Source organism: Mytilus galloprovincialis, chromosome 1, assembly GCF_965363235.1.
Source record: "Mytilus galloprovincialis chromosome 1, xbMytGall1.hap1.1, whole genome shotgun sequence".
Taxonomy (NCBI): Eukaryota; Metazoa; Mollusca; class Bivalvia; order Mytilida; family Mytilidae; genus Mytilus; species Mytilus galloprovincialis.
Window position 1 is genome coordinate 132,134,380 of NC_134838.1, and position 25,740 is coordinate 132,160,119.

The following is a 25,740-nucleotide window of genomic DNA, read 5'->3' on the forward strand; positions in this document are numbered from 1 at the left end:
AATCAAATGCCCCGGAAGAATAGTTATTCCAGTTTAGGCACCCGTTGGGTTAATGATTACAAGTTAATGTCCAATGATGAAACAAGTTGGTTAATGGAGAGTGAGTGAAAGAGGATAAGATCTAGTTATGACATATCAGTTGTCATCTATGACACAACAAATACATTTTACTAGACACTTTTATGATGATTCAGCAATGGTTTGGTTAAAGTTGGTGCTTTTCAATAACATATGATCAAATCGTTGAATGACCCTTCGTCTAATGGTTGAAAACTGCATTGACAAAAAATGTCTTGATGTAAAGTAGTATCACTCACCAGGAGCTAATATATATATAAAGTAGTATCTCTTACCAGGAGCTAATATATATATAAAGTAGTATCTCTTACCAGGAGCTAATATATATATAAAGTAGTATCTCTTACCAGGAGCTAATATATATATAAAGTAGTATCTCTTACCAGGAGCTAATATATATATAAATGAAGATGTGGTAGGATTGCAAATAAGACAACTTTTTACTAGACCAAATTACACAGAAATTAACATATATATAGGTCACTGTATAGCCTTCAATGATGATCAAAACCTATACAGCATAGTCAGCTGTAAAAGGCCACTTAAGGACAAATGTAAAACAATTAAAACGAGATAAATAACTGCTTAATTTATACGTACAAAAATGAACGAAAAACTAATATGTAACACAGCAACATACGACAACCACTGAATTTGAATCGACCAATGCTAAAACGATAGTAATTTATCATTATGTACATGTAATAATTCCGTACTGTTGCTTAAAGATCATGCAGGTACCGTCACTGTCATTTAGCAGCTGACATGACCCTTCTGGGGTTCAACCAGTTTTAACCCACTTTAACACCTTAATTTTGTTTTTACTTTACAATGACAAAAACAAAATAAATGAGATATTGTTGAAAACGTCTGGAGTTATAATTATCCATTATTCTTCGTTAGCACAGTATATCATAATATTAAGCTCAGGTAAACCAATAGATTGTTTAACGCGCTGATTGGCTATTATTGTAAGGAGATTTTCTTCACAAACACAATATAAAAAGTTCAAAATGAAGAAGAAAACTTCTGTTGTCGTTTATTGATTATTGATAAGTGAGAGATGTATGTTATTGTGATCTAGAAATGGATACTACGGTTCTTATAACTACGATTTATAAAGATTTACAAATGTGCAAACTGTGATGGAAAAAGTCATCAAAAGACATTATCTATAAACCTGTGGTTAAAAAGTTATACGCCTGACAATGTTCGGGGAACAGACGCAATGCTAACCTACGATACAACGAATAGTTAAAGTACTATTTTGGTTTATTTTCAAACAATGGATGTAGAAAGTTGGAATATAATTTTGTAGATAATGGTTAATGATAGCAATGGGAGTCTAGTTCTACATCCGGGTACTCCGTGGAACCAGTCAACATTCTGGACCCCAGATTTTAATGACTCCGATTTAGTTCTGTCAGATTTCGACGGAATCATTGAAGCGTGGAAACAAAGTTTGATCACTTTAAACCAGCCCAATACAATTGTTTTAATAGCTTTATATGTGCCTGTATTTTTGACCGCTATAATAGGGAATCTGACCGTCCTGTTTGTGATTATTCCTAATCGACGGATGTGGAGTGTTACTAATAATTTCTTACTTAATCTGGCTATAGCAGACCTCTTAGGTAAGTCAAATTTTAGTAAAGTAAAACAGGGCATATAGTATATAATGTGGAATAAATGTTATCTTTCAAATTTACAGGGCATATAGTAATTACTGTGGGATTAATGTTCTCTTTCAAATTTACAGGGCATATAGTAATTACTGTGGGATAAATATTCTCGTTGAATTTTACAGGGCATGTAGTATATACTGTGGGATAAATATTCTCTTTCAAATATACAGGGTATGTAGTATATAATGTGGGATAAATACTCTCTTTCAAATTTACAGGGCATGTAGTATATACTGTGGGATAAATACTCTCTTTCAAATTTACAGGGTATGTAGTATATACTGTGGGATAAATATTCTCTTTCAAATTTACAGGGCATATAGTAATTACTGTGGGATAAATGTTCTCTTTCAAATTTACAGGGCATATAGTAATTACTGTGGGATAAATATTCTCGTTGAAATTTACAGGGCATGTAGTATATACTGTGGGATAAATATTCTCGTTCAAATTTACAGGGCATGTAGTATATACTGTGGGATAAATATTCTCTTTCAAATCTACAGGGTATGTAGTATATACTGTGGGATAAATGTTCTCTTTCAAATCTACAGGGTATGTAGTAATTACTGTGGGATTAATGTTCTCTTTCAAATCTACAGGGTATGTAGTATATACCGTGGGATAAATGTTCTCTTTCAAATTTACCGGGTATGTAGTATATACTGTGGGATAAATGTTCTCTTTCAAATTTACCGGGCATATAGTATATACTGTGGGATAAATGTTCTCTTTCAAATCTACAGGGTATGTAGTATATACTGTGGGATAAATGTTCTCTTTCAAATTTACAGGGCATATAGTAATTACTGTGGGATTAATGTTCTCTTTCAAATTTACAGGGCATATAGTAATTACTGTGGGATAAATATTCTCGTTGAATTTTACAGGGCATGTAGTATATACTGTGGGATAAATATTCTCGTTCAAATTTACAGGGCATGTAGTATATACTGTGGGATAAATATTCTCGTTCAAATTTACAGGGCATGTAGTATATACTGTGGGATAAATATTGTCGTTCAAATTTATAGGGCATATAGTATATACTGTGGGATAAATGTTCTCTTTCAAATCTACAGGGTATGTAGTATATACTGTGGGATAAATGTTCTCTTTCAAATCTACAGGGTATGTAGTAATTACTGTGGGATTAATGTTCTCTTTCAAATCTACAGGGTATGTAGTATATACCGTGGGGTAAATGTTCTCTTTCAAATTTACCGGGTATGTAGTATATACTGTGGGATAAATGTTCTCTTTCAAATTTACCGGGCATATAGTATATACTGTGGGATAAATGTTCTCTTTCAAATCTACAGGGTATGTAGTATATACTGTGGGATAAATGTTCTCTTTCAAATTTACAGGGCATATAGTAATTACTGTGGGATTAATGTTCTCTTTCAAATTTACAGGGCATATAGTAATTACTGTGGGATAAATATTCTCGTTGAATTTTACAGGGCATGTAGTATATACTGTGGGATAAATATTCTCGTTCAAATTTACAGGGCATGTAGTATATACTGTGGGATAAATATTCTCGTTCAAATTTACAGGGCATGTAGTATATACTGTGGGATAAATATTGTCGTTCAAATTTATAGGGCATGTAGTATATACTGTGGGATAAATATTCTCGTTCAAATCTACAGGGTATGTAGTATATACTGTGGAATAAATGTTCTCTTTCAAATCTACAGGGTATGTAGTATATACCGTGGGATAAATATTCTCTTTCAAATCTACAGGGTATGTAGTATATACTGTGGGATAAATATTCTCATTCAAATTTACACCTGGCATGTAGTATATACTGTGGGATAGATATTCTCGTTGAAATTTACAGGGCATATAGTTTATACTGTGGGATAAATATTCTCGTTGAAATTTACAGGGCATGTAGTATATACTGTGGGATAAATATTCTCGTTGATATTTACAGGGCATGTAGTATATACTGTGGGATAAATATACTCGTTCAAATTTACAGGGCATATAGTATATACTGTGAGGTAAATGTTCCCGTTTAAGAACCACTATTATAACATGTACAAGATAACTAAGTGTTACTTTTCATTTTTGGAAATGTGTTTTTTTGGAAATAAAAAGAATAAACAAACCCATAGAAAAGGCAACAATTAGACATAGATATAGGAAGATGTGGTATGAGTGCCAATGAGACAACTCTCCATCCAGTAAATATAGGAAGATGTGGTATAAGTGCCAATGAGACAACTCTCCATCCAATAGATATAGGAAGATGTGGTATGAGTGCCAATGAGACAACTCTCCATCCAATAGATATAGGAAGATGTTGTATGAGTGCCAATGAGACAACTCTCCATCCAATAGATATAGGAAGATGTGGTATGAGTGCCAATGAGACAACTCTCCATCCAATAGATATAGGAAGATGTTGTTTGAGTGCCAATGAGACAACTCTTCATCCAATAAATATAGGAAGATGTGGTATGAGTGCCAATGAGACAACTCTCCATCCAATAGATATAGGAAGATGTTGTTTGAGTGCCAATGAGACAACTCTCCATCCAATAGATATAGGAAGATATAGAAAGATGTTGTATGAGTGCCAATGAGACAACTTATAGTATAATAATAATAATAATAGTATAATACAAATTATAGGTCAAGGTACGGCCTTCAACACGGAGCATTGGCTGACACCGAACACTCTATAAAGGGCCCAAAATTACTAGTGTAAAACCATTCAAACGAGAAAATGAACGGTTTTATCTATAGTAAAAAAAGGAGAAACGAGAAACACGTATAAATTGCATAAACAAACAACAACTACTGTACATCTGATTTCTGACTTAGGACAGGTGCAAACATTTGCAACGGGGTTAAACGTTTTAATGGTACCAAACCTTCTCCCTTTTACTGAGACAATAGTATATCAACTATTTAAGTTTTATATTACAGATGTTATTATTTTTGTAACGAGTTTATACATTATGTATGTCATATCTATATACTCCATGTACTTTAGCATGTGCAATTTCTGATCACAACGTTATCTATCTATACCGGTAACCAGAGATGTATTATATGCTTATGTGTTATATCCATGATATCTGAATACTACATCCTAATTTCCGGTCACTAAGTAAGATAAACTTCACAGCAACGCAATAGAAAACAAATAAATACGTAACTCAAAGGTCATAACGACCGAACAGAAAACAATTTAACAAATTACCAAACGGTAACGGCAACCCAACAGGAAACAACTTAACACATAGCTTAGCGGTGACAGCAATCCAACGGTAAACAACTTAACACATAGCTTAGCGGTGACATAAACCCAACATGAAACACCTTAACACATATCTTTACGGTAACAGCAATCTAACAGAAAACAACTTAACACATAACTCTACGGTGACAGCAAACCAACAGAAAACAACTTTACATATAGCTTAACGGTGACAGCAACCCCAAAAAAAACCAACTTAACACATAGATCAACATTGACATCCCTACAAGCAAAACTCATCAAGATGCAGGTAATACCAGTGGACTACCTCTAGAAAAGAAGAAACTATATGTATTCTCAGTCACAATGATCAGTCATAACACTGGTAAGAAACGGATTTAAAGATTTGTAAAAAGTTGAATGTAGTACCGGTTATGATCAAAAGATAATTAACTGTAAAATTACAGGTCGACGTACCTGTAACATGCCGTCGTTAATAAAAGATAAATGGTTTACGAGGCTCTCTAAACATAACAATAAACAATGTACAATAAATACTTCACATGTACGGTGAAACACAAACCATCTGTTGCTGCTCGCGACATAATTTATTATATAACTAATTTACATTAGCCTTTTTATTATATACTTACTTTGTAAATGATTCTGTCATATAAATATAAAGTAAAAAGACATTTCGCTTGAATTCAGACTTTAATTTCACTTTAAAGTGTTCATCATGTACTAATGCAACAACATACAAATAATATATAGGCAAAAGAAGTTTAGTCACAGAATTAAAACCGAGTTTAAACGGGAAATGTTCATTACGCTTATATAAATTTGTAAAATTTTGAACTAAGAACATTTAACATTTTTGGTCTATTTATGCTGGTCGCCGATTGGTACATTTGACATTTTGGGTCTACATATGCTGGTCGCCGACTGATACGTTTGATATTTTGGTCTACTTATGTTGGTCGCCGATTGATACATTTGACATTTTGGGTCTACTTATGCTAGTCGACGATTGATACATTTGATATTTTGGGTCTACTTATGCTAGTCGACGATTGATACATTTGATATTTCGGGTCTACTCCTCGACGAATGACAAATTCAGTACACTTTGATATTTTGGGTCTACTCCTTGACGAATGACAAATTTAGTACAGTTTGATATTTTGGGCCTACTTATGGTGGTCACCGATTGATACATTTGATAATTTTGGTCTACTTCTCCTCGGAGATTATGCCCGAGTGTGCTTTACCAAAGTTAATGCAAATGTTCGCTTCATTATACGCCACATGTTTGAATTTTCATTGTTGTAAATTTCTATTTCAATAAAAGATACCAAATGTCTCGTCATTTATTTTAAAATTCGTAAGAACTCATCAGCTCGATTCTCTAAGGTATACGTTACTTCCTCATTCTACCAATTATCATCAACAAATACAATAAAACGACATTTATTGTTTGAATTCTATAAATACGATAAAAACTGAAGCGATATTATATATTTGATACTTTTCTTATACAATGTGTCCATGTTTCTTTTTATGGCGATTTCTTCTTTAGTGAAATATTTCAATATAAATCTAGACATGTTATAAAATGTTTAATTCAAACTCGCTTATGGAACTGAATTTTATTTGACGCACTGAAAATTTCACAGCTCGTGCATAATATCTTTTTTTTTCAAGTGCACAGTAATTTTTCTTCATTCAATTTCAAATATAATTTGTGAACTTGAAATTTTTTATTAATCCTGATTAAAGCACAGACTGATAGTTCTGGTGTAGAACTGAAACAGATCAACAGAAGAACGCAGTTGAGTGCAACTGTTAATTCCCTTCTAGTTCCTCCAAAGCCCGAAAGTACGCTGTTGAGTGCAGCTGTTCGTTCCCCTATAGTCCCACCAAACCCCGGAAGTACGCTGTTGAGTGCAGCTGTTAGTTCCCATCTAGTCTCACCTAATCCCAGAAGAACACAGTGGTGCAGCTGTTAATTCTCCCTCTAGTCCAACCAAACCGCGGAAGTACGCTGTTGAGTGCAGCTGTTAGTTCCCCTCTAGTTCCACCAAACCCCGGAAGTACGCTGTTGAGTGCAGCTGTTAGTTCCCCTCTAGTTCCACCAAACCTCGGAAGTACACAGTTGAGTGCAGCTGTTAGTTCCCCTCTAGTCCCACCAAACCTCGGAAGTACACAGTTGAGTGCAGCTGTTAGTTCCCCTCTAGTCCCACCAAACCCCGGATAAACGCAGTTGAGTGCAGCTGTAAATTCCCCCTCTAGTCCCACCAAACCCCGGATGTACGCTGTTGAGTGCAGCTGTTAGTTCCCCTCTAGTTCCGTCAAACCCCGGAAGTACGCTGTTGAGTGCAGCTGTTAATTCCCCTCTAGTCCCACCTAACCCCGGAAGTACGCAGTTGAGTGCAGCTGTTAATTCCCCTCTAGTCCCTCCAAACCCCGGAAGTACGCTGTTGAGTGCAGCTGTTAGTTCCCCTCTAGTCTCACTATATAATGGAATTTGATGCGACTGTCAAAAAAGTGAGAGGTTTCGCGCCATAAAACCAGGTTATATCCACCATTTTCTACTTTTGAAAATGTCTGTACCAAGTCAGGAATATGACAGTTGTTGTCCATTCGTTTGATGTGTTTTATCATTTGATTTTGCAAGTTGATTAGGTTCTTTCCGTATTGAATTTTCCTCGGAATTCAGTATTTTTATTATTTTATTACCTTTTTCTCAAATCTATGGAATTTGATATGCATTATTTCATGTCCCAATATAAAGGCAACAATAGTATACTTGTATATATTAAATAAGATACATTTAAAAATATAATTTTCTCAAGTTGTACTTCGAAAAAGTTATCCCTAGCTGCAATATATTTGCAAAAGAGTACTCAAACTCTCCTTGCGCATGAGTAAAAAAAAATCAAATTATATTGATAAAAAAAATAAATACCGACTCCAGCACCGAAAAAACTGGTACTGCAAGTGACCAATAATTGAAGTTGATATTGATATTGATTGTATCCAGCTTGTGTTGTCACTAGGGCGATGGCTAGAAAACAACAAGATGAGGATTTGCAAGAAAACCCGTTTGATTACATGGACCTTTCTGACACTTTCCTAGCCGACATTGAAGGTCCTGGTAGCTCAGAAAAGGCCATAATAAGACCACCTAATGTTAACAAGAATGTAATTATGCCATGGCCAGACGTAAGCAGCCATTCATTAAACAAAAAGAACCTTTTCGAGGAACAAAATAAAGACCCTGAAGTTCTTCAGCTCCGCAAGAGGGCTCAACCACAGGAGGAAGCAGACAAAGTGGCTGAATGCTATTTCCATCAGGACAGCATTTTAATGAGGAAGTGGAGGCCTCCTGATGCTACCCCAGAGGAGGAATGGAGAGTGGTATACCAAGTGGTGGTGCTTAAAGTTTATAGGCAAGAAATTATTGGTATTGCCCATGACAACCCCTTGGCTGGACACTTAGGTATAAGGAAGACTTGCCTTAAGATATTGCAGCATTTCTACTGACCCAGACTTCGAAATGATGTCGCAGAATACTGCAAATCATGCCATATATGCCAGGTTGTTGGTAAGCCTAACCAGAAAATACCAACAGCACCACTTCTGCCTATTCCAGCCTTTGACGAACCTTTCAGCAGAGTTCTAATTGACTGCGTTGGACCTTTACCAAAGACCAAAACTGGAAATGCGTATTTATTGACAATCATGTGTACATCCACTCGCTTTCCTGAGGCTATTCCGCTAAGAAATATCAAGACACCTACTATTGTCAAAGCAATTATCAAATTTTTCACATTAGTAGGACTTCCTAAGTCTATACAGTCCGACCAGGGATCAAATTTCATGTCAGGTTTATTTCAGCAAGTCATGTACCAGTTAGGGATTGCTCAGTATAGATCAAGTGCGTACCATCCAGAATCTCAAGGTGCCTTAGAACGTTTTCATCAAACATTGAAGAACATGATTAGAACTTTTTGTCTTCAATTTGACAGAGACTGGGATGATGGAGTTCACTTTCTATTTTTTGCAGTCCGAGAGGCTGTTCAAGAATCCCTTGGATTTAGTCCCTTTGAGTTAGTATTTGGCCATACTATAAGGGGACCGTTAAAATTGATTAAGGAAAAGTGGCTTACTGAACATACTGACTTGAATCTTTTAGACTATGTATCTAGATTTAAAGAAAAATTCTATACTGCTTGTCAAATTGCTCAGAAAAACTTAAAAAATGTACAGAACAAGATGAAAATTTGGTATGATAAAGATGCCAGGGATAGAGTTTTTGAGCCTGGTGATAAGGTACTTGTATTTTTGCCGGTCCCTGGACATCCTTTACAGGCTAAATATTGTGGTCCTTATACAATAGAAAGTAAAATCAATGATTTGAATTATATTGTAAAAACTCCAGGTCGGCGTAAACAAAACAGAGTGTGTCATATTAATATGTTAAAACCATATTTTGAGCGTACTAATGAATGTGAGAGTAAATACTAACTTCAAAACTTGATATTACCACGCTAAAACTTGATATTAATACACTAAAACTTTATATTACTACGCCCAAACTTGGTATTACTCACGCCAATTCTTGTTACGAACGTCGAAACCGCAAAAATAATTAAATAAAAAGGAAAACAAAATAAATGTGTTTCATGAAGTTCAATATCGGTATGCCAATAATTCTCGAGATTCTATACATATCATAAAACACGACAAAAAAGGCATATATAAGAAAATGTTCTATGTATAATAGATAATGATCTTTTTTGAAATTATAGATAAAGCAAAGACTCTAAGCATTCTGCATATTCCTTTATATGTCTGTTGATAACTATATTACTGCTATGTCTAATGAGATCAAGTAACATCCAAGCATGGAAGTAATATTTAAATATTACTTCCATGATCCAAGTAACTGCATGAAATATATTTCATTGACTATAATTGATTATATCTCAAATTTTGAACTTGTCTGAGCTTATATACTTATTATATATATGACTCAGGCAAAGTTGGTCTTAGCTGAATTAGGTTATTGTTTTAATTATATATATATATTAAAATTATATTAATGTCCCTTTTGTTTATATAAATCCTAACATTTCTACATATTCTATGTTTACACTCGTGGATTTTAAATGTTCCCGATGGAGGTAAAAGTACAAATACCACTAAAGTAATAAAATGCAGCTGATAATGACATCTAAAAACTTTTTTTTAATTATTTTTCATGTTTTAACAATCTTTAGAATTACTTATTTTTTTATAGTAGTTATATTATGTTTTATGTTGTGTTATTTCTGTGCGAATTCAAGCGCTTCTATTATTGGGCGACAGACAGTCGGTTAAATAGTTTAATATACAAATAACACGTGTTACATATTCAATGTGACAGTCTTGATACTATATTTTGAACAATTATCTTTCCATTTTAGTCCAATGGAATAATTAGCGTCACGTCTTTTCTGAATAGTACTCTATCAATGTTATGGATATAAATATTCATTATTATGGATATGAATATTCATTTTGCGTTGATACTGGGTTAATTGAAAATTATAGTGTAGTCACTTGTTATGTTGTCTTCAATAAGTGGAGCGTCTTCTTAATTTGTCAGAATAATGTCTTGACTTCAGTCTGTTAACATTTCATATGTTTTAAAATGTTCTTCCTTGAAACCTTGAAAACGATTAATGAACGAATCTAGCCCTCAAAGTATCCACACAAGAGTACCCGCGGTTACAGAAACATTTCAAATTTCAAACAACAATCAAACCATTTTCCTCAAACTTGTAACAATCTGTACAAGCTTACTAAACGAAATGACGACGTTATACAGTGCTGCCAATATCACAGACAAACAGACAAATGGCGAAAAAATAAGAAATGTATCAGATAAAGAAATTATACCAATATGTACACTAATGATCACAATTACTTAAATAATGCAAAGAATGTCTGCTACCATTTAAAAAAATCATAAATGATTTTAAGCTCTAGTCTTGTTTTTGTAGATAAGATGAATTTCTACAATGTTAACAACTGTATTTATCTATTTCTCAAAGGATTTTATCTATTGCAATAATATATACAATCCCAAAACATTCTTGTAAACAGATTCTTCATGCTCTCAAAATAACGGATTCATAGATCGAAAACATTAAAACAATATTTCTATCAACAAATAGCTTATTACAAGGCCTAATGTTCGTCTTTTTGTTTACATAATCTGTACAAAGAATGAACTAACGAAGTTCTGTCGCCAGGTTCTTTCTGGTTTGTTTGGTCTTTGTGGTAATTGATATATTTGCTCTTGTTAATTCGGTATTCAAACTAAACAGTAACAAGGTAATAAAAATAACAAAATGTACACAATATGATGACAAGGACAGACATTGATGTATCAGTGGGTCTGAAGATTCGCCTTATAATGGTAACAGCTACAACAGGGAATCTCCAAGTGATAATCAAGTTATAATAAGTTGGGGAGCGACCATTTAACTTAAAAGGGGAGAGGAGTTATTGTTCTTTTTTCAAAAAAATAATCTGATCCCTAAGATGATGAAAAAAAAATATATATTGGTCAAGCAGACTTCCCTCAAACCTTAGGCTTACAGTGTTAAATTTTGGAGGAAAAAAAATGATAGAAAGCGTCGAAAAAAAATGGTTGCTCAATTGTCGGACTAGGAAATCAAATTTTATAAAAAAGAAAAAAAAAAGATATAAAAAGAAGATGTGGTATGATTATCAATGAGACAACTCTCCACAAGAGACCATATAATAACAAAAAAATTAACAACTACACCTTCATCTATAAAAGGGCCGAAATGACAACGTTAAACAATTTAAACGAGAAATTAACGGCCTAATTTATGTACAAAAATTGAATGAAAAACAAATAAGTAAGACATAAATAAACGACAACCACTGAATTACAGGCTCCTGACTTGGGACAGGCACATATATACAGAATGTGGCGGGGTTAAATATGTTAGCGGGATCCCAACCCTCCCCTAATCTGGGACAGTGGTATAACAGTACAACATAAGAACGAACTATAAAAATCAGTTGAAAAAACTTAACTCATCAGATGGACAAAAATACAAGTGGACGTGGACGGGTACTTGTACATCCTTACAACAAACAACACCAGATGTAAGCATAAAGATTGAAAGACTCCAAACAAAGACATTTATAGAAAAATAACACTTTATATGACTTTAAACGCGACTCATACTTTTATAACATTGCATATTATTTGTAGTGATCTTAGAAATCATTTTACCTGTCAAAGCTCTATGTTGAAGGCCGTAATTTTGACCTGATGGTTTACGTTGTAGATGTAGAGTTGTCTCATTGGAATTCATACCATATCTTATTTTATCTAAGTCGATATCTAAGTAGGAAAGATGGAAACAATGCGGTATTATTTGTGGTGACATTTATATTGCGGAAAAAAATTGGCAATTTTCCACACCTTATTTGAAAATGAGAATTTTAATATCCAATTATCTGCAAAGGAATTATAACTCAATCAATAACAGTAAAGAAGTATGAAGAGGTTAACACACCAATTATGCAACAGCTTGGTCGTAAGATTTAACATATAATTGCCGGTTTGTATCGTATTACATTGACCGAATGGTCAACCATCAATGTATAAACCCAACCTTCCGATGACATGTCAACAACCGAATCAATTGATTCAATGGTCTAGTACTAGTTCACAAGATAAAAAGGTGTAACATATGCACGCGTTTAATATCATGAATAGTAGTGTAGCAGTTCACGAAGTAATAATCTATCAATTACGTCACACGCGTGTGAATCAGAACTTGACTCAATAAAAGTGAGACTGGTTGTGTAACAAAAGGAATGGCTTCATACAATAGTTAATCCCATAGTTCTGTTGTCTGGTATGTGGCCTATTTATTTGAATGAAATGACCTAAAACCTACCGACAAGTTAAGAAAACAGTGGATTAAGGTAACCAGATGCTTCCATATTGATCGCATATCGTGAAATTATTACACAAGTACTAATATAATGTTATGGCCGTTGAAAAATAGTAACTTCTGTATATATTGACTTAAAAGGTTACAAACAACAGAAGGACATGAAGAATTAGAGAGTATTCTGAGATCTGAATCACAACGTATAAACATTGATACCCATAATAATTGTCAACACGAATATTGAGTCTTTGCCTCATATAATATAGACTTTTTTCTGGGATGTATAGACACGCTGCCACGTCAGTGTTTTCAATTGTTGTTTTCTGCTTTGTGTCGATCTGGTGAATTCAACCTTATTTAAATGATTGTTACTGGTGTTCTAATGTTGTACTGTACGTTACACCGCTGTCCCAGGTTAGGATGGGGTTTTGTGCCAGCAAACTAGTTTAACCCTGTCACGGTCTGTATGTTCCTGTCCGAAATAAGGAGTCTGTAGTTCAGTGGTTGTCGTTGGGTCATGTCTGTCATACTAGTATTTATTTTTCGTAAATTGTTTAAATATTAATTAGGCCGTTAGTTTTACTCAATTGAAATATTTTCTATTTTTCCTGAAGTTATATGATCTATAATTGCTTACGTCAACTTCATTTGAATGTTGATGGGTAGTTGTTTCTTTTTATATCATCGTTAATCATGACCGCACCCCCCCCCCCCCCCTTATTGAATGGAATCATTCCCACACTATTTAATCAACTTTATCTTTCATCTAACAAATCTATAATTAAATAGTAGAGCATATAATCATGAATTATATTTAATTAAAACCGTCTGAATCATTTGACCTTGGTCTAATTGTCATGGTTAATTGGTAGACATGTTTTCGTAATTTGGTTCAATACTAAGATACTATTTAGTAATACAATGAGTGTAAATGTCTGTCTAATAAGGTTTCGTTTCATCTTCAACTTCAAATTGATTACTTGTCAAAATTCATACTGGACATCTAATAACGAGGGGTTGTGTGTGTGTGACTAGTGTGACCCGAGTCATTTGCTCATTTGCTAGGTTCATTGGTCAATCTTAAATATTTTGTGTATACATTTTCAGATACTGTAAGCGGTAGTTGAACTATTTTTTATGAATAGAATATTTGAAAAAAGTCCATAAAATGTTTTTAAAAATCAAACAAAGGAAAACAAAAGCTCTAAAACTGTAACAGAGGTCAACAATAAACCGAGAAAGGTGGACGAACTGACGGAAGACCCCAGCCTCCAATAAAAGGACCATCAAATCCTTTCTATGGGCTATCGTGAGGAGTGGTGAGCTTTGCTATAGGCTGCAGTGGTGACTACACAATATGCAGTAAGAACATAGAAGTAACCAAAACACTTATGCAACAATTTAATGACTTGTATAACAATTAAAAACTTGAGAGTTATCTCATTTTCAACTTGTATGCCAAATATTGATTTAGTCTAAACGGGATTTTTTGTTAAAGCATTACAAATTATTTTTTCTTTCTGTTTTTATATATTTTTATTTGTCTGTCTATTTATGTGCATATAATACTCTACAAATATATTCATTATTTGACCCAAATCCAAGTATAAATTGTATGTGGTATAGTTGATAAACTACGACATCCGTTCATTTTCATGCTGATTATATAAAGTTATATTTTATAATTATATATGACATGGGTGTTTCTCATATGTAAACTTTTATGTAAGTTTTCATGAAACTGTCAATCAAATTGTAAACAGAGACGTGAAAAATGGGCCATAACATTAAGCCAATGTATTAATAAATAGTCAACACTTTTGCCGTCTTGGGAATCGTTCCAAGGTTTCAAATTAATTTTCGTAAAATAAAAAAAATGTATTATATCGTATTATATATACTACTTGTACATTTATTTGTAAAAGATATCTTTTACAAATAAATTTATTTCAAGGATTACTTAATTTGTTTGAGGTGTATTAAGATTGACGTGCTTTACAAACAACATTATTTCAAAAACTAAATGTGCTATCCTGATTTATACAAATTCTATATATATATATATGTCCAAACTACAAGATCAAGTATTTGTAGCGTTTTGAATGAATTTGAGAATTTCAACGTTATATTGTTTGGTTTGATACATTTAGTAAGGATTACAGGGTTTGTAGTAACCCGTGAACGATATATTAATCATACTTGACTGACATATCCATCATTAGTTGATTTATAAACCCGGTCAATGTGTTACTTTATAATTTTAAGTAACTTTAAGGGAATAATTTCTTATGCATGACGTTACTTCGTTAGCGTCTTGTCCACATTAATTTTCATTAAAACGCTAAAATGCAACGGCTGTAATTGCCTTGTTAAAGAGCATTAATCGTGCGTGAACAATTCCACGAGACTAAAAGAGTTAAAAGCAACTGAGCAGCCTTTTTACCAGAATAGGTTGGTTACAATTATTGATGATTCTGTTAAACGCCAACGACAAAGCATACTTAATCACCACACTAATGGTGACAAGACATTACTGCACTCAAATACTATTCAACCATCCCCCACAAACCACGCAGATGAATGTAAATGGACAGTGGGGGCTTGGTTTAGGCGGCTTATCCCAGGCATAGATTACCCAAGTCGTATTTGGCACAACTTTTTGGAATTTTGGGTCCCCAATGCTCTGCAATTTTGTAAATGTTTGGCTTTACAACCTTTTGATCTGAGTGTCACTGATGGTCTATATAAAGTTATTCCAGATAACTCTACCTTCAGTTTGAAGAAGTTTTATCTCTGCTGGTTGCCTGTGCATATAATAATGGTGTGCATGTGGTCAGACTTTTTGGTTTTTATATTGATATTTGCTCTTTAGAAAGATCGTTGAACTTTGTTATTTTTTAGAGTATATACTTGCATAAGAGTTGCAAAGCATTTCGGATATCTTCTCCTACAGTTTGAATGTCAGCATACACGAAGTTCACCTCATTGAAAAATGAATTGATATAATCATATTGAAATACTTGATCCCAAACAATAAATAAATGGTTAGATAGCCCCGAATTTGGCCAAGTTGAAGTAATGGGTAAATATCAATATCAGAAAACATAAACATCCGTCAACGAAGTCCGTTCCTTTGTTCCTTTACAGATCTGTGGAATAACGTATAACTAATTAGTTCGAAAGATTCTCTCGTGTTTTACAAATTGTTCTGGTATCTTTATGTCATGTTAAAATCTATGTATTTGTTAAAATCAGTGTTTTTGTTAAAATCAGTGTTTTTGTTAAAATCTTTTTTTTTTTTTGTTAAAATCAGTGTTTTTATTAAAATCTGTTTTTTTTTTTTTTTTTTTGTTAAAATCTGTGTTTTTGTTAAAGTCTGTGTTTTATTTTAAATTTTCACACTGAGAGCTAAGAAGGGAATCCATGATTGTGAAAACAAAACATACGAAAAATACATATGACCTTGATAAAAAGGTGATACCATTTTTTTGAATCTTTTATTGGGCAGGGTAAAAACATAATAAAAGTACACAAGACTTCGAAGAAAACGTAGTTTAGCAACTACAGGACAAGACGATCGATTTGTTGTTGTATCATCAATGGTGATTTTACTTCAAAGAATCTATTAATAATATATCTTTATTCTTAATCAAACGGCGTCAATTATTCATCCAACAGGAGAAATTAAAAAAAATATCAATAATTGTGAAACTACCACTAAGCGATCAGACCATTTATATGAAACGTATTGGTAAATGTCTGTTAGCACCGCTTACGTCAACATTAAAGATTGTCTGGATATGGGTAAACTATATCTTGTTTTGAAAACCTTAACTGACGAAACTAACAAGTTGTTAACCGAAAACAAAATTGGTCCTGTGTTAAATACCTTCACTGGTCCAGTCGTTAAAATGCCGAATGGGTGTCCTCTGGGGCATGATAGAACCCTTAGGAATTAGTTGAATAGTACACTACAGTACATACACAGACGTAATAAATACCAAAGTTCACTCTAGAAATAACAAAGTAGTCCGCTAGAACAGTACATGAATGAACATGTTAACGCGTTTTAATACTAATTAGTTATCAAAGGTACACAAGACTCACCAGTGACACTCAGATCAAATTGGTTAGAAGACCAAACAAGGAAGTATTGAATATGTCAACATCTTTTACATTTCTACATTGGCTAGAGGTATAGGGGGAGGGTTGAAATCTCATGAAAATGTTTAACCCCGCCGCAATTTTGCGCCTGTCCCAAATCAGGAGCCTCTGGCCTTTGTTAGTCTTGTATGATTTTTAATTTTAGTTTCTTGTGTATAATTTGGAGTTTAGTATGACGTCCATTATCACATTAAATACATCTTTTTTAGGGGCCAGTTGAAGGACACCTACGGGTGTGGGACTTCTCGCTACATTGAAGACCCATTGGTGGCCTTCGGCTGTTGTCTGCTCTATGGTCGGGTTGTTGTCGCTTTGACACATTCCCCATTTCCTTTCGCAATTTTATCTATATTGGGAAAACAGCTGCTGCATTCCGAAACCTAAATAACGTATGAACAAACAACAGAATATCAAGAAAGATGGGGTTGTATGTGAGCAATGTTAGATCAGTTCTGCTTTACGGTTCATAAACATGAAAACAACTAATCAAATAGAAAAGTCGAATTAAGGGATTTGAAGGACGATGTTTGAAACGAATTATTAACATCAGATGGCCAAACGTAATTATTAACATCAGATGGCCAAACGTAATTGAAACGAATTATTAACATCAGATGGCCAAACGTAATTATTAATATCAGATGGCCAAACGTAATTATTAACATCAGATGGCCAAACGTAATTATTAACATCAGATGACCAAACGTAATAATTAACATCAGATGACCAAACGTAATTATTAACATCAGATGACCAAACGTAATTATCAACATCAGATGGCCAAACGTAATTATCAACATCAGATGACCAAACGTAATTATCAACATCAGATGGCCAAACGTAATTATTACATCAGATGGCCAAACGTAATTATATAGTAAATGACACCATGAGAAGGTGGTGGAAATATATTGGACATATATTGTAAATGACATCATGAGAAGGTGGTGGAAACATATTGGACATATATTGTAAATGACATCATGAGAAGGTGGTGGAAACATATTGGACATACATAGTAAATGACATCATGAGAAGGTGGTGGAAATATATTGGACATATATAGTAAATGACATCATGAGAAGGTGGTGGAAATATAGTAGATGACATCATGAGAAGGTGATGGAAATATATTGGACATATATTGTAAATGACATCATGAGAAGGTGGTGGAAACATATTGGACATATATTGTAAATGACATCATGAGAAGGTGGTGGAAATATATTGGACATATACTGTAAATGACATCATGAGAAGGTGGTGGAAATATATTGGACATATATAGTAAATGACATCATGAGAAGGTGGTGGAAACATATTGGACATATATTGTAAATGACATCATGAGAAGGTGGTGGAAATATATTGGACATATATTGTAAATGACATCATGAGAAGGTGGTGGAAACATATTGGACATATATTGTAAATGACATCATGAGAAGGTGGTGGAAATATATTGGACATATATTGTAAATGACATCATGAGAAGGTGGTGGAATCATATTGGACATATATAGTAAATGACATCATGAGAAGGTGGTGGAAACATATTGGACATATATTGTAAATGACATCATGGGAAGATGGTGGAAATATATTGGACATATATAGTAAATGACATCATGAGAAGGTGGTGGAAACATATTGGACATATATAGTAAATGACATCATGAGAAGGGGGTGGAAACATATTGGACATATATTGTAAATGACATCATGAGAAGGTGGTGGAAATATATTGGACATATATTGTAAATGACATCATGAGAAGGTGGTGGAATCATATTGGACATATATAGTAAATGACATCATGAGAAGGTGGTGGAAACATATTGGACATATATTGTAAATGACATCATGGGAAGATGGTGGAAATATATTGGACATATATAGTAAATGACATCATGAGAAGGTGGTGGAAACATATTGGACATATATAGTAAATGACATCATGAGAAGGGGGTGGAAACATATTGGACATATATTGTAAATGACATCATGAGAAGGTGGTGGAAATATATTGGACATATATTGTAAATGACATCATGAGAAGGTGGTGGAAACATATTGAACATATATTGTAAATGACATCATGAGAAGGTGGTGGAAACATATTGGACATATATTGTAAATGACATCATGAGAAGGTGGTGGAAATATATTGGACATATATAGTAAATGACATCATGAGAAGGTTGTAGAAATATATTGAACATATATTGTAAATGACATCATGAGAAGGTGGTGGAAACATATTGGACATATATTGTAAATGACATCATGAGAAGGTGGTGGAAACATATTGGACATATATTGTAAATGACATCATGAGAAGGTAGTGGAAATATATTGGACATATATAGTAAATGACATCATGAGAAGGTTGTAGAAATATATTGAACATATATTGTAAATGACATCATGAGAAGGTGGTGGAAACATATTGGACATATATAGTAAATGACATCATGAGAAGGTGGTGGAAACATATTGAACATATATTGTAAATGACATCATGAGAAGGTGGTGGAAACATATTGGACATATATTGTAAATGACATCATGAGAAGGTGGTGGAAATATATTGGACATATATTGTAAATGACATCATGAGAAGGTGGTGGAAATATATTGGACATATATAGTAAATGACATCATGAGAAGGTGGTGGAAATATAGTAGATGACATCATGAGAAGGTGGTGGAAATATATTGGACATATATTGTAAATGACATCATGAGAAGGTGGTGGAAATATAGTAGATGACATCATGAGAAGGTGGTGGAAATATATTGGACATATATTGTAAATGACATCATGTAAAGGTGGTGGAAACATATTGGACATATATTGTAAATGACATCGTGAGAAGGTGGTGGAAACATATTGGACATATATAGTAAATGACATTATGAGAAGGTGGTGGAAACATATTGGACATATATAGTAAATGACATCATGAGAAGGTGGTGGAAACATATTGGACATATATTGTAAATGACATCATGAGAAGGTGGTGGAAACATATTGGACATATATTGTAAATGACATCATGAGAAGGTGGTGGAAACATATTGGACATATATTGTAAATGACATCATGAGAAGGTGGTGGATTCATATTGGACATATATTGTAAATGACATCATGAGAAGGTGGTGGAAACATATTGGACATATATTGTAAATGAATAATAACCGGTATGAGAAAAAAGTGCTGGTATCGACACCACAAAGGACAAGAGAGCCCGGAAGACATAAAAGCACACGGAGAAGAGTTATAGCATCAGAGGTTAAAAGACATAGATAGAGAAAATCACGAAAGATAGAACGAGTTGGAAGTTCCTTGTTGATGTCTTATATGTTTCAGAACATGAAGAGGATCCAGACAAACCAGATTATTAATTGATATTAATTTATGACCGTTGTATTTTAAATGTTCTCAAGAACAATGTCATTTGTCTGGCGTTCGACAGACAGTAGGAATAAACAGAAACAGTTACAGGACAACGGCCCATTCACCCAAGGACATCCGTATTATCTCTGTCTACTCAAAGAACATAAAGGATGAAATAATTAAAACGTTATACAATGTAGAAGAAACAATTATCTCTGAGGAACACATTTATCATTGTTTCAAGATGATTTGTTTAGCCGGGGTTATTTAACGTCGATACATCCTCATTTATACTAATAGTTTAAATTGCTGTTGTTCAAATAATGATGAACGACATACTTGACTTTCACAGAAATTTATCTACAATTCTACAACATGGCATGGTGGTGGTTTGAATTGTCTAAATCAGCCTGAGAGAAGAATCATAACATGAACTACTTTGAAAAATCTGCCAAAAAATCAGCAGTTTTAAATATCTTAATTGCTTTACAAAAAAATAGGAAAATACAAACATATTTCAGTTTGGGAAAATCTAAAACAAAAATCGATATATATATATACTTGCTATGCATTGAAATACTTGGAGATTGACTGTCAGAGTGCTGGCTAACTTGCTATAAATAATTTAAACTATCCTCATGGGAACACTAGGTAGTTTGACTGTCATAGCGCTGACCAGCTGGCCACATATCGAAACTATATTGATGTAAAACAAAGAGCTTGACTGGAATAGTGGTTAATAGCTAGCTTGTTACCTAAACGATCCTCGTAAACTATTTGGAGGATGACTGACTGTCATAGTGCTGATTAGCTAACTAGTGATCTAAACGATCCTTGTAAAACATTTGTAGGGTGACTGACTGTAATAGTGCTGATTAGCTAACTAGTGACCTAAACTATCCTCGTGAAACATTTGGAGGATGGCTGTAATAGTGCTGACGAGCTAACTAGTTACCTAAACTATCCTCGTGAAACATTTGGAGGATGGATGTAATAGTGCTGACTAGCTAACTAGTGACCTAAACGATCCTCGTAAAACTTTTGGGGGTGACTGTAATAGTGCTGATTAGCTAACTAGTGACCTAAACGATCCTCGTAAAACATTTGGAGGATGACCATCATAGTGTTGATTAGCTAGCTAGTTACATTTGGAGGATGGCTGTTATAGTGCTGACTCACTGGCTAGTTACCTAAAGTTCCTCGTTAAACATTTAGAGGGTGACTGTCATAGTGCTGACTAGCTAGCTAGTGACCTAAACGATAAGAATGAGTAGTTAATTAACTCAACAAATTCATTACGTTTTACTTAAAGTTGCATGTAATGCATATAGCTATGACGTCGCGATAACATGCACATTTAATCGGTCGCCCCACTGTCTATAACACTCTGCTCAGCTCTTAATACTATTGCATATCACAAGTTTTTGACGTCAAATATGTTGATCCGTTCTTAATAACTTTGACCCGGACAGATCAGCGACGTCATAATGTTTGAACCGACTCCGATAAGTTTGACCCGAACTTATACAATCATCTTCCGGTTGCTTGTGAAACTAAGAAAACAGCTCCAAAAGACTCAAATACAGCCCGATAAATCGACTATCATATTAATATTGTAAATTATCAGCTGCTCGACACATTATGAATGCTCACTCGACAAAAAGCTTCGTATGATGTCTGGCAGCATTTTCAGCCAGGCGTTGTCAGTTTATTTTCCATTTATGAGTTTGACTGTCCTTTTGGTATCTTTCGTCCATCTTTTATATTTTACTATATCAATATGCAGACAACCTGATAATCGGCACGGAGGCATCCATGTCAGAACCTATAGCTGATGCCTTGTTTGTGGTAGTTTATCGCTTACACGTTTTCAGTATATACTTTACATGTGCATCATCAAATTTATCATAAGGTCTGCTGCATCTTTTGAAGATTCTGACTTTCGAACTTCAAGACATTGGGGTCAATTTACATGATTTTAATATCCACGGGCTACAAAGTTTACTCGACTTAACCAAGTATTCGTATCAACCAAGTTCATGCATTGATAAAACGGCAAATTTACGGTGACCGAAAAATTATTTCGACTCATCCGAATTTTCGACACAACCGACTTCGAGTGTGATAAAACTACCTATGATTTCGGAAGATGAAACACTTATAAACATGGAAAAAGTCAGCCTCAAACAAACAGTGATAATAATACTAGAGGAACTAAAATGGGTTAATTCTCTTTCTCGTCCTTGAAACCAAATACAAATATATTTCAGTCAAGATAGGTGGTCCCATTTTTCCTTGGAATATTTTCAAGGCTAGAGTAGGGAAGGTGTGTAATATTGATCTAGGGAATATTGTTTTACTTTGATTCGCTAGTGATCACGGGAACATGCCTGAGACATGAAATGGTATAACATAACTTTTACATATTGCAAAAACGTTTATTGGGAATCATTTCATCGCAGTGCAATCTTCTAACTGTCAATTATCTTTCATCGTACAACAAAAAACAATAACAGATAATACAAAAAAATCATATGGTTAACATTGCTAATGTCGTGTGAAAACATGCGGTTAACATTGTTAAAGCCTTGTGAACGATTGACATGTTTGGATGCTTGCATTCAATAGTTTGTAAATGCATCTTATTGTAATTTCAATGAAAAAAATCAACACAATTATTTGTACACTTTAATTTAAACTGTAATTGTACTGCTCCCGGGGGCGTCTTGATTGACAAATAAAAATTGTTGTTGTTGTTGTTGTTGTTGTTGTTGTAAGAGGTCGTGGTGAATAAGTTGAATAGTCAAACATGTTAAATGATTGGTGTCTATGTCGATAGCTTGGAAAATAACAGAGATTAAAAGGCGAAAAAAATGACTCAAACACAACAGTCACCAATTCCCGAATGATATAAATAAAAAATATTTATCACAACTAATTGATTATTTTTATGATTCTTACTCAATTTGTCCTTTTCCTGATCTGTTGATTTTTTTTCATCTACAATGTAAAAAGTAAAATACCAAAATACTGACCTCCGAGGAAAATTCAAAATGGAAAGTCCCTAATCAAATGGCAAAATCAAATGATATAACACACCAGACCAAACGAGAAATTCTACGTCTTTAAGCATTTTTAAAAGTCGTATAAAAACCCAAATAATAAATGCCCTAATTTTTACTACACTGGTACAAGAATGGGTCAAGTATTACATGCCAGGTTAAGGATGAATAGTAGTTCTCTAAATGAACATTTGTTCAAACGAAATATAGTAGATTCTTCGAACTGCTCGTGTGGTTTGATCGAGTCTACAGCTCATTTGTTATTGCATTGTAAAAAATATGATGAATTGCGTAATGACATTATTTTCTCAATTAATTACCCAGTCACACTAAATACAAATTTACTTTTATTTGGATCACAAGCTCTAAATTTAGACCAAAATTAAGATATTTTTGGAAAAGTACAAAAATTCTTACTAAAGTGCAAGAGATTTACAAGATACATTGTTATTCACTATTTTCACAAAGTTGCATTTCATCTAAACATGTGTATATTATTTCAGTGTAGTTTTCTTTTTTCCTTTTTTTCCTTTTTTTTTCTTCTTTTGTTGTATTTATTTTCATTATTTTAAAAAATAAGTTTTTTTTTCGCCTTTCCTTTTCAGTTATATAGTTACTTATTTATTCTTGTTCCATATCATTGTAATATTGCATGCTATTTTTATGTAATAGTTAACTGGAGTTGGTATTTCAAGGAAACGGATTAATATAAGCTGTATATAGCTTGTTCGGAAACACATCACACGAATGGATAACAACTGTCATATTCCTGACTTAGAACACGTGAGGTTAGGTTGATTTTTTTGTATGTTGTCGATAACATGGATAACTTATACGGGTTTTAAAAGAAGTGAATATAAGCCAAATCTAAATTTAAAAAATGACCTTGACCTTAACCATGACTTACTTTTAGTTTAAACATAGTTTATTTGCTGAATTAAAGCAAAATGGATTAGACACAAGTAAATCATACTTATGAAGTCTTCTCCATAATACAATATAAAGTTACAATAATAGTATAATATAATGGACATGCATATAAAACAAACAGTTTATACAATATAATACTAGCTTTCATAGGTGAACAAAGAGGAGACAAAGTAAAAAAGGAAAAAGAAAGTTTGAAAAATCGTATACTTCTGTGACGATGACTTGTGGATTGATGGCAACGATGACGTCCTGTGTCAGCAATAATAACGCTCTATCAAGGCATAAGAAATCTGTTTGACCTTTTTATGTAATTCTGAACATGTTTGAAAATTTGAATATTTTGTTCGTTCGAAAGTTCCAAGTGTCCGCAAATTAATAGTTTTGTATCTAAAACAAAGTTTTCAGATAGCCAGTTAAGGTTATCGAATAAGTTTTTCCTACATAATGTGTATTTTGGGCAAACGAAAAAGTAATGGTAGACATCCTCAATATCGGACCCACAATGACAAGAGGGATCATTTATAATGTTAGCTCTAAATAGGTCATTGTTTAAGGATGAAGCGGAACATCGCAATTGCGTTAAGATAATATTTAATTTCCTTGGGCCGTACAAATAAAACGTTTCAATTTTACATACTAGACTATCGTTTTTTAATTCTTTCTTAAATTTAGAAATAGAGTCGACACTGCGAATTTTTGGATCAAGTTTATTCCATTCACGTATAGTAGAGGGAATAAACGATTCAGTAGTAAGGGAAAGTCTACAAAATGGAACAATAATATCTTGACCATTTCGCAACGGGTAGTTGGTTGTACTTTGTACACAAGGAGGTACAAGATTACATAGATATTCTGGTGCATGCTTTTGGTTCATGTTATAAAACATCTGTAATTTTCTTCTTCTTCTTTCAAAAAGAGATTCCCAGCCAACCTCAGAATATAAAGTTTCAGTTTTTGTAAATATTGGTAGACCTGTTACTATTCTTGCGGCCTCCAATTGTAAATTTTCTAATTTATTTGAGTAGCCTATTCCACAATTATCCCACACTTCCGTGGCATATTCGAAAATGGGTCTAATAAAAACTAAGTATAGTTTTTCTAAATTATTTCGAGATAATCGATATTTAAGTTTACGTAAAACATTTAAGTGTTTCTTTACACTTGTAATTATACTTTCAATATGATTGTTCCATTTTGCGTCACTA

At 33.6% G+C, this 25,740-nt stretch overlaps 1 protein-coding gene across 1 annotated transcript in view; it reads left to right on the forward strand.

The window, feature by feature from the left end:
• The first annotated feature begins 1,194 nt into the window (after nt 1-1,194).
• The window catches only part of LOC143060314 (QRFP-like peptide receptor), a 49,064-nt gene continuing 24,518 nt past the window's right edge, over nt 1,195-25,740 (forward strand). Inside the window, exon 1 of the mRNA XM_076233594.1 lies at nt 1,195-1,712. Within this exon, the coding sequence (XP_076089709.1) occupies nt 1,400-1,712 (313 nt within the window). The 5' untranslated portion in view covers nt 1,195-1,399. The remainder of the gene's footprint in view (nt 1,713-25,740) is intronic.